This window comes from Sorex fumeus, unplaced genomic scaffold, assembly GCF_029834395.1.
Source record: "Sorex fumeus unplaced genomic scaffold, SorFum_2.1 ptg000013l, whole genome shotgun sequence".
NCBI classification, from domain to species: Eukaryota; Metazoa; Chordata; class Mammalia; order Eulipotyphla; family Soricidae; genus Sorex; species Sorex fumeus.
Genome location: NW_026606070.1, coordinates 4,372,919 through 4,385,794, shown reverse-complemented (window position 1 = coordinate 4,385,794; position 12,876 = coordinate 4,372,919). Strand labels below are relative to the sequence as shown.

Below are 12,876 nucleotides of genomic sequence, written 5' to 3'. Positions count from 1 at the left end.
AAAGCTACACGCAAGAGATATAAGCACATTTCTTTGCATTTACCTCCAACAAAAGATCAATCAGTGGCGTCTGTTTGCTGGCGGGGGTGAGACAGAGGTTGTCTATTATCAGGACCCGCATGAAGTCAAACACGAACTTTTTAGCTGGGTGATTGGTCAGGTAGGTCTTGGTGCCCACGTTGCAGTACTCGGATTGGCTTCTGTTCATTCCCGTATCTGCCGCAAAGGCTTTAAACTCCTCCGCCGGAGATCCCACTTCGTCATCAAGGTCCGTGACCTGAGAAAGGCAGGCGGAGCCCGGCTAGTCACATCCACCCTGATCTGACGTGTCTTACTTCCGTCAAATCCAAACTGGAGCATTGACAGATTCTCCCTTTAGCGCTGACCTCCTATTAAAGTACTCCGTGCATTGCTTCACATTCCTTCACTGGACTCCGGCTTTCAACGCAGTAACTGAGCATCGTTTCTCATGGTCACACATGCTCTTTGGATATCTACCATCTGGCCACTAACGACTTACCTGTAATAATAGTGGGAGGGAAACTGGGGACATGGGTGGTAGAAAATGCATGCCGTGAAGGGATGGGTGTTGGAACACTGGATGACTGACACCCAATCGTGAACAACTTCGTAACTGTGTATCTCACTGTGATTTGATTTAACATAACAATAATATTAATAATAAAGTGAGAAATGTTTTCACATCTAACATATACCCACTGAGATGTCACATGTCAGAATTTTAGATCACCCTGCAGCAGTTAAGGGCTGATCTATTTTTGCAGCTCATGAGGAAACCAGCAGGGTCGGAGAGAGGATAAAAGGGTTCAGGTGCTTGCCGTGCACTCAGCCAATTGGGGTTTCACCCCCGGCACCATGTATGGTACCCAGAGTCCTTTCAGTAGTGATCTCTGAGCACAGAGACCGGAGGAAGCCCTGGGCACCAATGGGTTTGGCTCAAAAACCAAAAGAAAACAACAACAACAAAACAGTTAGTGACAATTATGAAGGAGCAGAAAAATAAATATAGACTAGAAGGCATATTACAAAATGATGCCTAGCAAGAAAAAGACTGTTTTTACCCAAAATAAGGATTTTAGAGTCACAAAAGCAAGTCAGGGCCGTGAGAAACATGCATCTTTCTCTAGCTCCTAAACAAGGGACTCAGCATTTCATGCTAGATGTCTCTAGTCTACATGCTCATGGCCTAAGAACTCTCTTTTAATGTAGTACAAATCGTGAAAAAGAAAGTTGCAACAGGGGCTGGAGTAACAGCACAGTGGGTAGGGCTTTGCCTTGCATGCAGCCGACCTGGGTTCAATTCCCAGCATTCCATATGGTCCCCCAAGCACCGCCAGGGGTAATTCCTGAGTGCAGAGCCAGGAGTTAACCCTGAGCATTTCCAGGTCTGACCCGAAAACCAAAAAAAAAAAAAAAAAAAAAAAAAAAAAGGAAGTTGCAAAGAAGCATGGGCTGGACAAACATATACATTAATTTCTGAGGAACAACCAACCCTAATTATTGTAACTGATGATAAGTGTGTGAAAAGACAGAATCCAGGACACGGCTAATCCTGGACGGAGTGGACTGAGGTCTCCCGTGACGGGATGTGGAGCGAGGAGCAGCTCCTGGGGGCGGGGATCCCTCAGAGGGTGCCCAGCATGGGGTCACGTGCCCAGTGGCCTGAGCAGAGCAGGGGAACAGTGAGAGGGGCCAGACTCCGTGACACGGCAGGGCACAAAGTCACGAAACGATCACTGGGTCAGAAGCTTAGAAGACCAAAAAAGGTAAGGTAAAAGGTAAAGGCCCTCCCGTTGATCGTTGATTTGCTCGAGCGGGCCCAGTAACGTCTCCATTGGAGACTTTGTTGTTACTGTGTCTGGCATATCGAATACTCTCGGTAGCTTGCCGGGCTCTCCGAGAGGGGCAGAGGAATCGAACTCGGGTTGGCCATGTTGGCCGCTTGTAAGGCAAACGCCCTACTGCTGTGCTATTGCTCCAGCCCCAGAAGACCAAAAAAAGGAAAAAAAAATTTGCTGACCGTGGAGACGGGGTATGCAGTTTCCTTTCATCCCCTAGTTTATGTCAACACTGGGGTTTATAGCCTTTTGGGCATTCGATGGACGTCCCGGTGGCAATCCCGCCACTGATGTGACCTCCCCTCCGTCCCTGTCCCCTCGGGACCCCCCATGCGTGCCCCTGGCAGTGCTGCCCTCCCCCACGCCCCCCTCCCTCCTTCCTTACCATCTCCGAGTAGGGGCGGATATTGAAGGGGAAGACGGTGGCGGCGAGCGCGCACAGGAAGTCGGGGCTCATCCACATGGAGGCCAGGTCGGGCACGTTGTGGTACAGGTACCTGAAGAACTGCATCAGCGTCACGGGGTACTCCCGGAGCCACGAGCCCTCCTCCTCCGACTGCCACGGCTGCCGGGTGCACAGAGAGAGTGACAGTGAGTGAGGGGGCTTGGACGGGGCAGTGCCCGGGGCCCGTGTCCAAGCACCAGCAGAGCTCAGGGGAGTGTGGCCTACGGCACAGCCCTCGGGGTGCCAGGGGTGGTTGGGCTCCAGCTTGGGCCCCGCCCGTAGGACCCGCACAGTCTCCTTCTCAGGCGGTGCCCAGGTGGTCTAGCCAACATCACAGGTGTCAGCGTGGGGGGTTCAGATGGAAACGGGGATGCTGGACTGGGGCCATGGACAGCAGGTCAAGGTGCTGGCCTTGCAAGGGGCAGACCTGGGAGGGATCCCTGGTACCCCACAGGATCCCCAGAGCACTACCGGGACTGATCCCTGAGCTCAGAGTCAGGAGTCAGCCCTGAGCACAGCGGGGTGCGGTAAAAACAAACAAAAAAGTTTCTTTCTTTCTCTTTTTCTTTTTGGTTGGGGGGTCAAACCGGGCCAGGGGAACTCACTGAATTCAGCATGCTACGGAGCATCCCCAGCAACAAAAAAGCAGCCTCCGTGCACACGTTGTGGATGGAGGAGACCACGGGGCCGCTGGAGGCGGGAACGCCAAAGATGAACGTCCAGATGGAATCTAAATCAAACTGCAAAGGAGAGAGCAGAGCGCGATCAGGAGCCGCTGGGCTTGGCTGTCGGTCCCAAAGAAGCCCTCGGAGCTTCTCAAGTTCTAAACAGTTTGTTTTTTTTTAAGTCTTCTTTTCAAATATAACAACCCTTACCAAATTCCGTATTTCAAAACTCATGTTTATATTTATTTATTTATTTTTTAAATGCACAACAACTGAACGTGGTAGGCCATTCTGTCTAGTACCTCTGTTAAAAATGCTAATTAGCCAAGAAATGAAATGACAGAATAGGTGACTTCGATGCAGGCACTTTTATTTTTTAGTTTTTGCTTCTCTGGGTCACACCCGGTGATACACAGGGGTTACTCCTGGCTCTGCACTCAGGAATTACCCCTGGCGGTGCTCGGGGGACCATGTGGGATGCCAGGAATCGAACCCAGGTTGGCCACGTGCAAGGTGAACGCCCTACCCACTGTGCTATCGCTCTAGCCCCTAATGCAGGATCTTTTATAAAAGCCCACCAAAGTCATTTTTATCACTCTCAGCAATATTCGAACTCAGTTTTACATTACAGATAATGTTTGACAAAATAAAAAAAATAGTTTGAGCAGATTTATTCATAGCAGTTTTATGTAACACTGTAGGAATATGGTGTCATGAATATTTTGAAAGATTACATAACCAGCCAAACTGCTAAGAGTGACTCTCTCTTGATTCAATACAAGGATCGAGACTGTGCTTTCACTTAAAAGGTTTTGCCAGTTACTACAAGGGATTCGAATAGCATTTGGCACTACGATAGAACAGATGAGTTTAAAAGCTAAATTTGTAAGCCTTTGCGGTGCCACAAACATAAGTGATCCAGATCTTTAAATAGTCTCCAGTAAAGGCACACCGTTGTTTTCCTATGCATGTCATCCGGCACCAAGCAATCAGAAACATTTTCCTTGTCAGAACTTGCACCAAGAATCTTGTCTTACCACTCAATAAATAAATGCCTGGTGCTGGGGTTCAAAATACACGGAACCAAAATATACCACAGTGTGGCAGCGATTATTCTTAATTACTTGAGAAAGAGCCCGTGCAAGAGGGACGCTCATCTCCCCTGTGTTGTCCTCTTTGAGACAAGCTGACGCTCCGTGTGTCAACCCAAGTTGATTCATCTGGATATGAATCTCTAAGAGAAAGCACCCTCCTCCATGGCGGAAGGGAGGAGGGTGGGCACATGGCTACAGGAACACACGTCTCCACTTCATTATTTTGCTCTCTGTCACCCATCTTTCTATTTAGTCAATTTGATATATTGCTTCATCTAAAATGACGAAAACCCTTGTCACTTCGAGTCTCTTATGTCTGCACCGTTCCCATATCTACATGTGTCATTCAATTAGATTTATCTTGATAATCTCTTGTTTTTGATGCTCTATCTTGTTGCTCTACCAGCTGAGTTTAGGGATCCCAGCCAGAGCCTCAAGGCTTGAGGAGCTGGAGCCATAAGGTTCATCGTCGAAATGAAAACTTTCACTTATTCTCTCTGACGTTTGCAATTCCATCTGGCTATGAATCTTGAAACATCTCTGATCGGTAACAGTACATTCAATGAGGGAAGGTGCTTTCCCTGCATGTGGCCAACCGGGGTTCGATCCCAGGCATCCCATACGATCCCTGAAGCCCGCTAGGAGTGATTCCTGAGTGCAAAGCATTGCTGGGTGTGCCCCACCCTATCCTGTCCTGTCCTGTCCTCCCGTTATTCATTGATTTGATCGAGTGGGCCCAGTAACGTCTCCATTGGAGACTTTTATTGTTACTGTGTTTGGCATATTGAAATACATCACAGGTAGCTTGCCAGTCTATGGCCATACCACCCTGAACGTGCCCCACCCCCTAAAACAAAAACCAACAACAGCAAAAACAAACCCCAAATCCTACATTTTCAAACTACTTTTCTTCTTTTCTTTCCTCTAATGGGATGCGTACCATTTTCTTCATTTTCAGTTCTACAGAAATAAATTCATATTCCTAGAAAAACCCTCTGTACCCCCAAATCATTCCTTAGATCATCAAATACCGCCCAAAAAGTCTTTATGCATTGACAGCCACGCTGTTTAACTGTAATGAGAACAGAATGGCTTCACGAGGACAAAGAATTTCTTTGGGCCTGGGCCAGAGCAATAGCACAGCACGGAGGGCATTTGCCTTGCATGTGGCCAACCTGGGTTCGATTCCCAGCATCCCATATGCTCTCCTGAGCACCACCAGGAGTAAATCCTGAGTGCAGAGTCAGGAATAACCCCCGAGCATCACCGGGCATGACCCAAAAAGGAAAAAAAAGAAGGGAGGGGCACGAATTAAAAAAAAAATTCTTTGTGGGGAAATCTTCTATAGAATGTTCACATTTTCAATTCCAACTGAGAGACTCAACACGAGAAAGGGTTCAAGTTGGCTGGCTGTCCCCGGGACCCGGGGGTGGGGGGCGGGGGGGTGGGGAGGGTGACACAGACAATGACACGTACGCCGTCCTAGGTGGTTCCTACCTGGCAGCCCTGCTTACAGCGGCCACTGCTGACAGGAGCACTGACCTGCAGCTTGTCGGGCAGCTCGCTCACGGGCTGCTGCAGGAACAGGGCCATGAGGAGGAAATAGAGGGCGGGGACGTTAGTGTGCTTGGGGAGGAACGACTGGAGAACCGGGAAGCCGGGAAAGTGGCAGGCGTCCCGGTTAATCTCCCTGACCGTGGACCGGCCGCCGGCGCTCCTGCCCACGTTGAAACCTGCAAGAGGAGAAAAGGAAATGTCGAGGACGCGCTTCGTCACGGCACGGGCAAGGCCAGGGGACTCAGTCCCCAGCAGCTCAGCCACACACCTACGGCCACACAGGCACTCACTGCTCAGCGGCCGGACCCATTAGACAGCCGGAAAGTTTTACGTATTCTGACAATGACAATTCCATGTGGATCTGAATCGGGGAACGTTTCTGATCAGTGACTGACGGAACATTCTACTCAGTTTTCAGAAAGACCTAAGCAGGGCTCAACTTTCCTGCTTTTGTTTCCCTGAGAAGAAAGTGAAATGCAAAATACAGCCCCAGGGGCCGGACTGATAGGACAGTGGGGAGGGCGTTTGCCTTGCACATGGCCGACCTGAGTAGGATTCCCAGCATCCCATATGGTCCCCCAAGCACTGCCAGGAGTGATTCCTGAGTACAGAGCCAGGAGGAACCCCTCAGCATCGCCAGGTGAGACCCAAAAAGGGAAAAAAAAAAATACAGCCCCAATCTTGGATGCTGCATGTGCAATGCCCTCGCTGATCCTCTGAACTCTCTCCCAGGCCCCTTAAGTCTCTATCTTCTTTTTCTGTCTTTGGGGTCATGTCCTGTGGCACTCAGTGGTATATTGGTACTTCTGACTCTGTGCTCAGGGACCACTCCCAGCCCTGCCCTGGGGATTAACCCTGGTTGGATGAGTGCCAAACCAGGATGTTAGCACTGGTCACCTCTTGGTCCCCAAGTCTCTGCTCTGGGACCCGAGAAACCAAGTTGTCTCCCTTGAATTGGCATCACAAGCACATCTTTTATTATTATTTTTTTTTGGCTTTTGGGGTCACACCTGGCGATGCTCAGGGCTCACTCCTGGTTCTGCACTCAAGAACTATTCCTGGCATTGCTTGAGAGACCCTATGGGATGCTGGGAATTGAACCCGGGTCAGCCACATGCAAGGCAAAACGCCTTCCTGGCTGTGCTATCGCTCCGAGCTCCACATGGCGACATTTTCTAACAGACCGGCTGTGCTAGGATTGATTTTTATGTATGGAAAACCCTAAGTGGATGTATGAGCATAAAAATATACAGGGCTTTAGGAAACCAAAAGACGTACAATAAATAGGAAGATAAAGTTTCTGATACCACTAGAGGTCCTCCATGAAAACAAAAATCAGCATTCATTTCCCTTCCTGATTATTTCATGCTCTATTTCCCCCCACATCTAATCTTTAATAAAAGAAAAAATAAATCCCTCACTGGAACCTGAGAGCACAGGGTAGGCAGAAGCACCCAGGGACAGGGCCAGCAGCCGGCCCAGACCCCAGGGCCCAGGCTCTCCGCTACGCTCAGTGGGCCTCACACTGGCCAGGAAGTGCTTTTAGCAACACAATCACTTCACTTGCACCACTTTAACCACACCCCATGCTTATTCACGAAGCAGTACTTTAGACTCAGTTATAGCTACATGAGAGGTCCTCTTCAGTGAAGACTTGATAAAAATGAGGTAGGAATAAAACATTACAAATACTAGTTTTGCTCCCCACTTCAACAAGAAACAGAATCAAGGAAGATGGTTAAATGTCTCTGTGCACATTCAGAGATGCTATCAGAGAGGCAGCCGGGAAAATTAAATCAGATGGGATCAAATCTGAACCAAACTCAAACTAGCCAGGGATGGAGGGCGGCTGGGCTAGTGTGGCCCCCAAAACAAAACAAAACAAAAAGAAGTTCAATCTCCTGCTACACAACTACTTATAGCAGCAGCGTTAGGCTATAGCCCTCCCCCAATTCTCAGATCCCAAAAGCATCTATAATAAACATTTAAAATGTATATTTTCAATAAACAGCAGTACTCCTACATTTTTAAAAAGAAAAAAAATGTGTATTTTCAAACAGATAATTTTCCTCAAGAGATCCTTTCAGTGAAAACCAAATGGTGTCAGTACCACTTCTTTCTTTATCAAGAGCCTCTCCAGCCATATCTATGCATGGAAGGACAACAAAACAATCCCACGTTGATTTCCAACTTAAAAGTCAAAATTTAAACTGGCTTCCCCCAATAACTCCTCTCCCACCCCCCCTCCCCACCCCCCACAGTTAAAATCCACAATTCAAAAGTAGTTACAAGATACACTGGAAATTTAAACTGAAGATGAACACACAAGAGCTGATTTTAAACACCGACTACAAGAGCCTCATACCTAATACAGTCCCGATCTTATTCGTTAAGACAGAGTCTGTCTGCTCCAACCAGCCTCCTCCACTGAGCCCCTCTTTGAACTTGATGAGGATCGACTGATTACTCAGCAGGACGACAAGAATCCTCAGGGCCGCGGTGACCGTGGTAGAGTGCAAGTGTTCCTCCATGAACATCATGATCCAGTCAAAACCCAGGGTCTTCACCAGCTCCTCACAAGCTCTACGTGGAGAGACAGATTTCGAAAAAGAGAGAAGAGACAGAAGAACACATTAATGCCCAGGACTATGATAACAAATTCAAAAACAAAATACGGTGAGGTCTTGTTCTTAAGTAAATCGAAAAAGTTGTCTTAACAAATAAGACCGGGACTGTATTAGGTATGAAGCTTTTACATTTAGAAAATAGCTATGTTATAAACCTCAGGGTTTAAAAAATGTTAATAATAATTAAAAAAAAGTTGTACCAAAAAACAAACAAAATCCCAGTTCATTGTAAAGTTGTACAACTCCTCCCCCTCCCCCCAACATTTTATCAGAGGGAACGGGAATGTAATTCAATGGTAGCGAGCAGGAATGGGAGCCCTTTTCCTCTGCCAAGGACCATTTAATCATTTCTAGCATCATTTACAGGTCACACAACTCATGTGCAGCTGATGAGACGCACACACATTTGTCCCTACCGCATGATGTCGTGGGCCTTCCATGGCCCAGGGACAAAAGTTCTCCATCCTGTTAGAAAGCATGACTCACAGGCTGAAGAACCAAGGTTTAATCCCTGTCACCACAAATACATTAACTTCCTACTTCCCCTCCACTCTATCCCATATTAAAGGTCTAAAGACATATGGTTTAAATGCATAGTGTTATAAACTAATGGCAAATCAATACAATTTTTTTTAATCCATTAAAAGTCAATGACAATGCTTTATTTTGTCTACAATGTATAACAGCAATCGGCAGCATCAATTTCAAAAAGATTTTACTTACTGCAAATTAATACTTGTCTTTTCTTTAGATGTATAAATTAATTTTAGCAAGATATCTAGAAGCCTGTTCCTCAAAAGTATAAGATTAGCTGATACAAGGCCTCCAAACTCTTCTTCAGTACCTGTCACAAAAATAAATATAAAAAATGATCCTTGAAGATAAACCAGGGTTAAATATATGTAATATGTTCTAGAAAACCTCATTGAAAAATGCATCATTTAAAAATTGTTTCTTTACAAGTGTTTTCCTAAAGAGGATAAGAAAAGAGGTCAATGGCATGAATTATCTTAAGTTCTTGAAAATAACGTTCACTTACTCTTGATATTAAACTGGTGACAAAACAGCTATGAACATTTTTTGATAGCACAGCGGGTAGGGTGTTTGCCTTACACACAGCTGACCTGGGTTCAATTCCTCCGCCCCTCTCGGAGAGCCCAGCAAGCTACTGAGAGCATCTCGCCCGCACGGCAGAGTCTGGCAAACTCTTCACGGCATATTCAATATGCCGAACACAGTAACAACAAGTCTCACAATGGAGACGTTACTGGTGCCTGCTCGAGCAAATGGATGAACAATGGGAGGACAGTGCTACAATGGACCACCCCCCAGCAGTGCTCAGGCTCTGGGCTCTGTGCTCCGGGCTTACTCCGAGCTCTGTGCCACAGGGGCTAATTTGTGCTTGGGGGGTCACATGGCAGGCCAGGGAGTGAACCTGGGCCAGGTGTGCACGGCAAGTTCCCTATCTACTCTCTGGCAAATATTCCCTTCACCCCAGCAACACGGGAAGGTAAAGAAATGAAAATCACATGAAGAAAACTAATAATCCAAATCCTTCCATTTTCATTTAATTTTTGAAGGCCTTTCATTGTTAAATTGGCTAAACCAAAAAAAAACCTGAAAACAGGAAGCAGACAGTTGTTTTCTGTTGGGCCACACCTGAGACTGGGAAACCAGGCAGGGCTGGGGATCAAACCCAGGCTCACGCAAGCAAAGCAGACCCCGACCCGGCACAGAAGTGTTCCTCGAAGTCCCCCCGGACCCTCTGTATTTCTTTGCTAACCACTGAAATCTCTACTTTTTCCTTACTGCTTTTATTTGCTAGAATTGTCTCCTGCCTTGTGAGTTAACTGAAGGTTTATCAACATATATTTTTGAAGATAAACAAATTCTACTTTCACTGATCCTCTGTATTGCTTTTTATTTAAAAAAACACATACATATTTTACACTTAGATTTTTTATGCATTTCCAAAGATTCTTAAAGTAGCTTCATGCTCTAATTCCTATTTACTTAATATATATTCACTACTTAGAAGGAATGCTTGCATATGGTAATAAAATGTTATCGTTAAGTGCTTAGAATGTTGGTTTCTAAAGCAGTGGAATGATTTTGGGTAAATTTTCTCTACTGGTCCTCATTTGTTCCTTTCTATAATTAGGGTAACAACAGGACCCAATTCACAGGGCTGGAACAAGATCACACAAAGCACTTATATGGAAGATATTAAGCACAGAGTTTATCTGTACATTTGATCTTTCTAAACGTCTCATCCTTTGCTTCACGAAAGAAATACTAACATTGTCCCAAAGAGTAGGTAGCAGGTAAGTGGCAAAGGCCTTATGTTCTCCCTGTGATCTGTAAGAGGTCATTTAGTCCAACCTCTTGGCCTCATCTTTTTTTTTTTTAACTACTAATTTTTTAATTTATTTTTATTTTTATTAGTGAGACACCATGAGGTACAGTTGTAGACTTACAAATTTTTGTGCTTGGGTTTCAATTATACAATGATCAAATACCCATCCCTCCACCATCATTAAAAGACTTGATTATACTCCTTTCTCTTATTTGTGAAGCCCTGGGGAAGGTGTGCTCTAGGTGATTTAGTCAAAATTGAAGAGACTTGTTTATGAGGATGTGACCCTTCCAAGAAAAGTGTTTCTCCTCTAAAAACCAGTGGGTGAGGCTATCAGGGTTCGTAGGAAATTCCTTATGTGATATGGTTTGGGAATAATATAAAAAATTCTGAACATAAGATATCATGAGTTTAACTACAGGCTAGTCTAGGAAATCCTCTTTCAAAGTTTTCCAAACAAATCTTCTTTGCATATACTACAGAAAAATGTATTGGAACAGAGGAGAAAAATGTAGATTATGTAAGGAAAGCTTAAAAAAAATAGTAGGTGGTTGCAGAGCCAAGAAGTCACATCCTCTGACAATATTTCTATCTCATGCTTATATGAAATGATTCTAGTAAAACAGTCTTTTAGTGATTTCTGTATATTTAACAGGAAAATGAAAATACAGATATAATTCACTTCAGCAAATAGCTGTTTCTGGAGAGATGGATATAAGTTCAAAAACTCCAATGATGTATAAAAATTTCACTAAAGAAAAATTGCTATAAATCCTCTAAAAATAGCAAAGATTTTATTTTTAAATTAGGGCATTACACTATTAACTTTTTCAGGTAACTCTATACCACATATCGTACAGGCTTGATTTATGACAAATATATCTGCGAAATATCCAAAAAAAGAGAAAAAAGCAATACAACTTTAAAAGTAACATAATGTGGGCTGTAGAGATAGTAGCAAAAGCAGGTGTTTGCCTTGTACACAGTTGACTCACCTGACCCACAGTTCAAAATCCAGCATGACAAACGGTAACCAGAACCCCAAGAGGTGTTGAGCCTTGAACACCTCTGGGTGTGGCCCCAAAACCAATACACCACACACACACACACACACACACACACACACACACACACACACACACACACAGTGACATAATAGTATCACATATACTTCAGCTTGAACTTGTACCAGAAGAAAATAGGGCATAGCAATTAGTTCCCAAGATCCAGAATCAACTCACCAACTTCAAGCTTTTCTTCATGGTTTATCTCCATAACTACAAATTTTTCACAAACTGCAAAGGTTGGTAAAGTAGAAGAAATAAACTGGCCAAACCTTGAAATACAAGGAAACATAAAGTGATAGATTTTACTTTTTTTTCTGAAAAGTCATCATTTTACTTTCCCCCTTTCTCTTATTTCCAAATAAGAGAAGACCTACCAAGTGAATGCCAGAGCATTTCTAGAGATACTTCATAAATATGCTTTGAGCCGTATTTCATATTGGTAGCAAATGCATTGTTGAAAAGATCTGAAAAACGCAACCAGGAAACACCTTCACCTGTTCATGCAACAGGTAGGACATGGAAAAGAACTGGCATGCCGAATGTAGCAGTGGGAATGTATACTTGTGTACACACACCTGGGCAGAGCAGAGGCTGGGGACCACGAATCCTCATAATGGAATTTTTTTTTTTTGTGGAGGGCATCTAAGATGTTCAATCTCACTGCGCTAAGTGCTACATATTTTCTCACCATTATTCACATCATAAATAATGAATAAACAATGAATAATTTATTTACCACCCTAAACAATTTATTACTGATACATTATTTATCACCATAAATAATTTACTAATAATGATAAATAATGAACAAATCTTTATTGAATCATGGTGGGAATGACTAGCTTTGAAGTTACTAAGATCCCATGCTTTGCCATAAATATCCTGAATATATCCCATAAATATCCTGAAGAATGTTAATTCTGTTCTATAGGTGTTGCTGAGAAACAGTAACTGATCACAGTTACCTTGCCTATCGTAACCCTACTGGTGCATTCAGTGAACGAAATTAGGAAACACAGAAGCTTTTACTACCTGAGAAGGTCATTGCTGTTGGGGAATCCTTGGAGCAAGAAGCTCAGCACGTTACTGATGGCGGCAATGGTAGGCTGGGATAGAGACATATCTCGGAGTGTCAGAAGCAGCTTAGGGATTAGCTGGAACTCCCTCATCAATTTGGCGTTCTTCGAAGCTTCGCTGTAAGAGAAC

The 12,876-nt window shown here is 44.6% G+C and overlaps 1 protein-coding gene across 1 annotated transcript in view; it reads right to left on the bottom strand.

The window, feature by feature from the left end:
• The window catches only part of WDFY3 (WD repeat and FYVE domain containing 3), a 277,239-nt gene that overhangs the window by 71,941 nt on the left and 192,422 nt on the right, over positions 1–12,876 (bottom strand). The window contains exons 29-36 of the mRNA XM_056111481.1: positions 12,703–12,864; positions 11,845–11,939; positions 8,971–9,091; positions 7,986–8,203; positions 5,561–5,796; positions 2,910–3,044; positions 2,245–2,424; positions 44–277 (exon numbers count right to left, since the gene is read on the bottom strand). Of these exons, the coding sequence (XP_055967456.1) occupies positions 44–277; positions 2,245–2,424; positions 2,910–3,044; positions 5,561–5,796; positions 7,986–8,203; positions 8,971–9,091; positions 11,845–11,939; positions 12,703–12,864 (1,381 nt within the window). The remainder of the gene's footprint in view (positions 1–43; positions 278–2,244; positions 2,425–2,909; positions 3,045–5,560; positions 5,797–7,985; positions 8,204–8,970; positions 9,092–11,844; positions 11,940–12,702; positions 12,865–12,876) is intronic.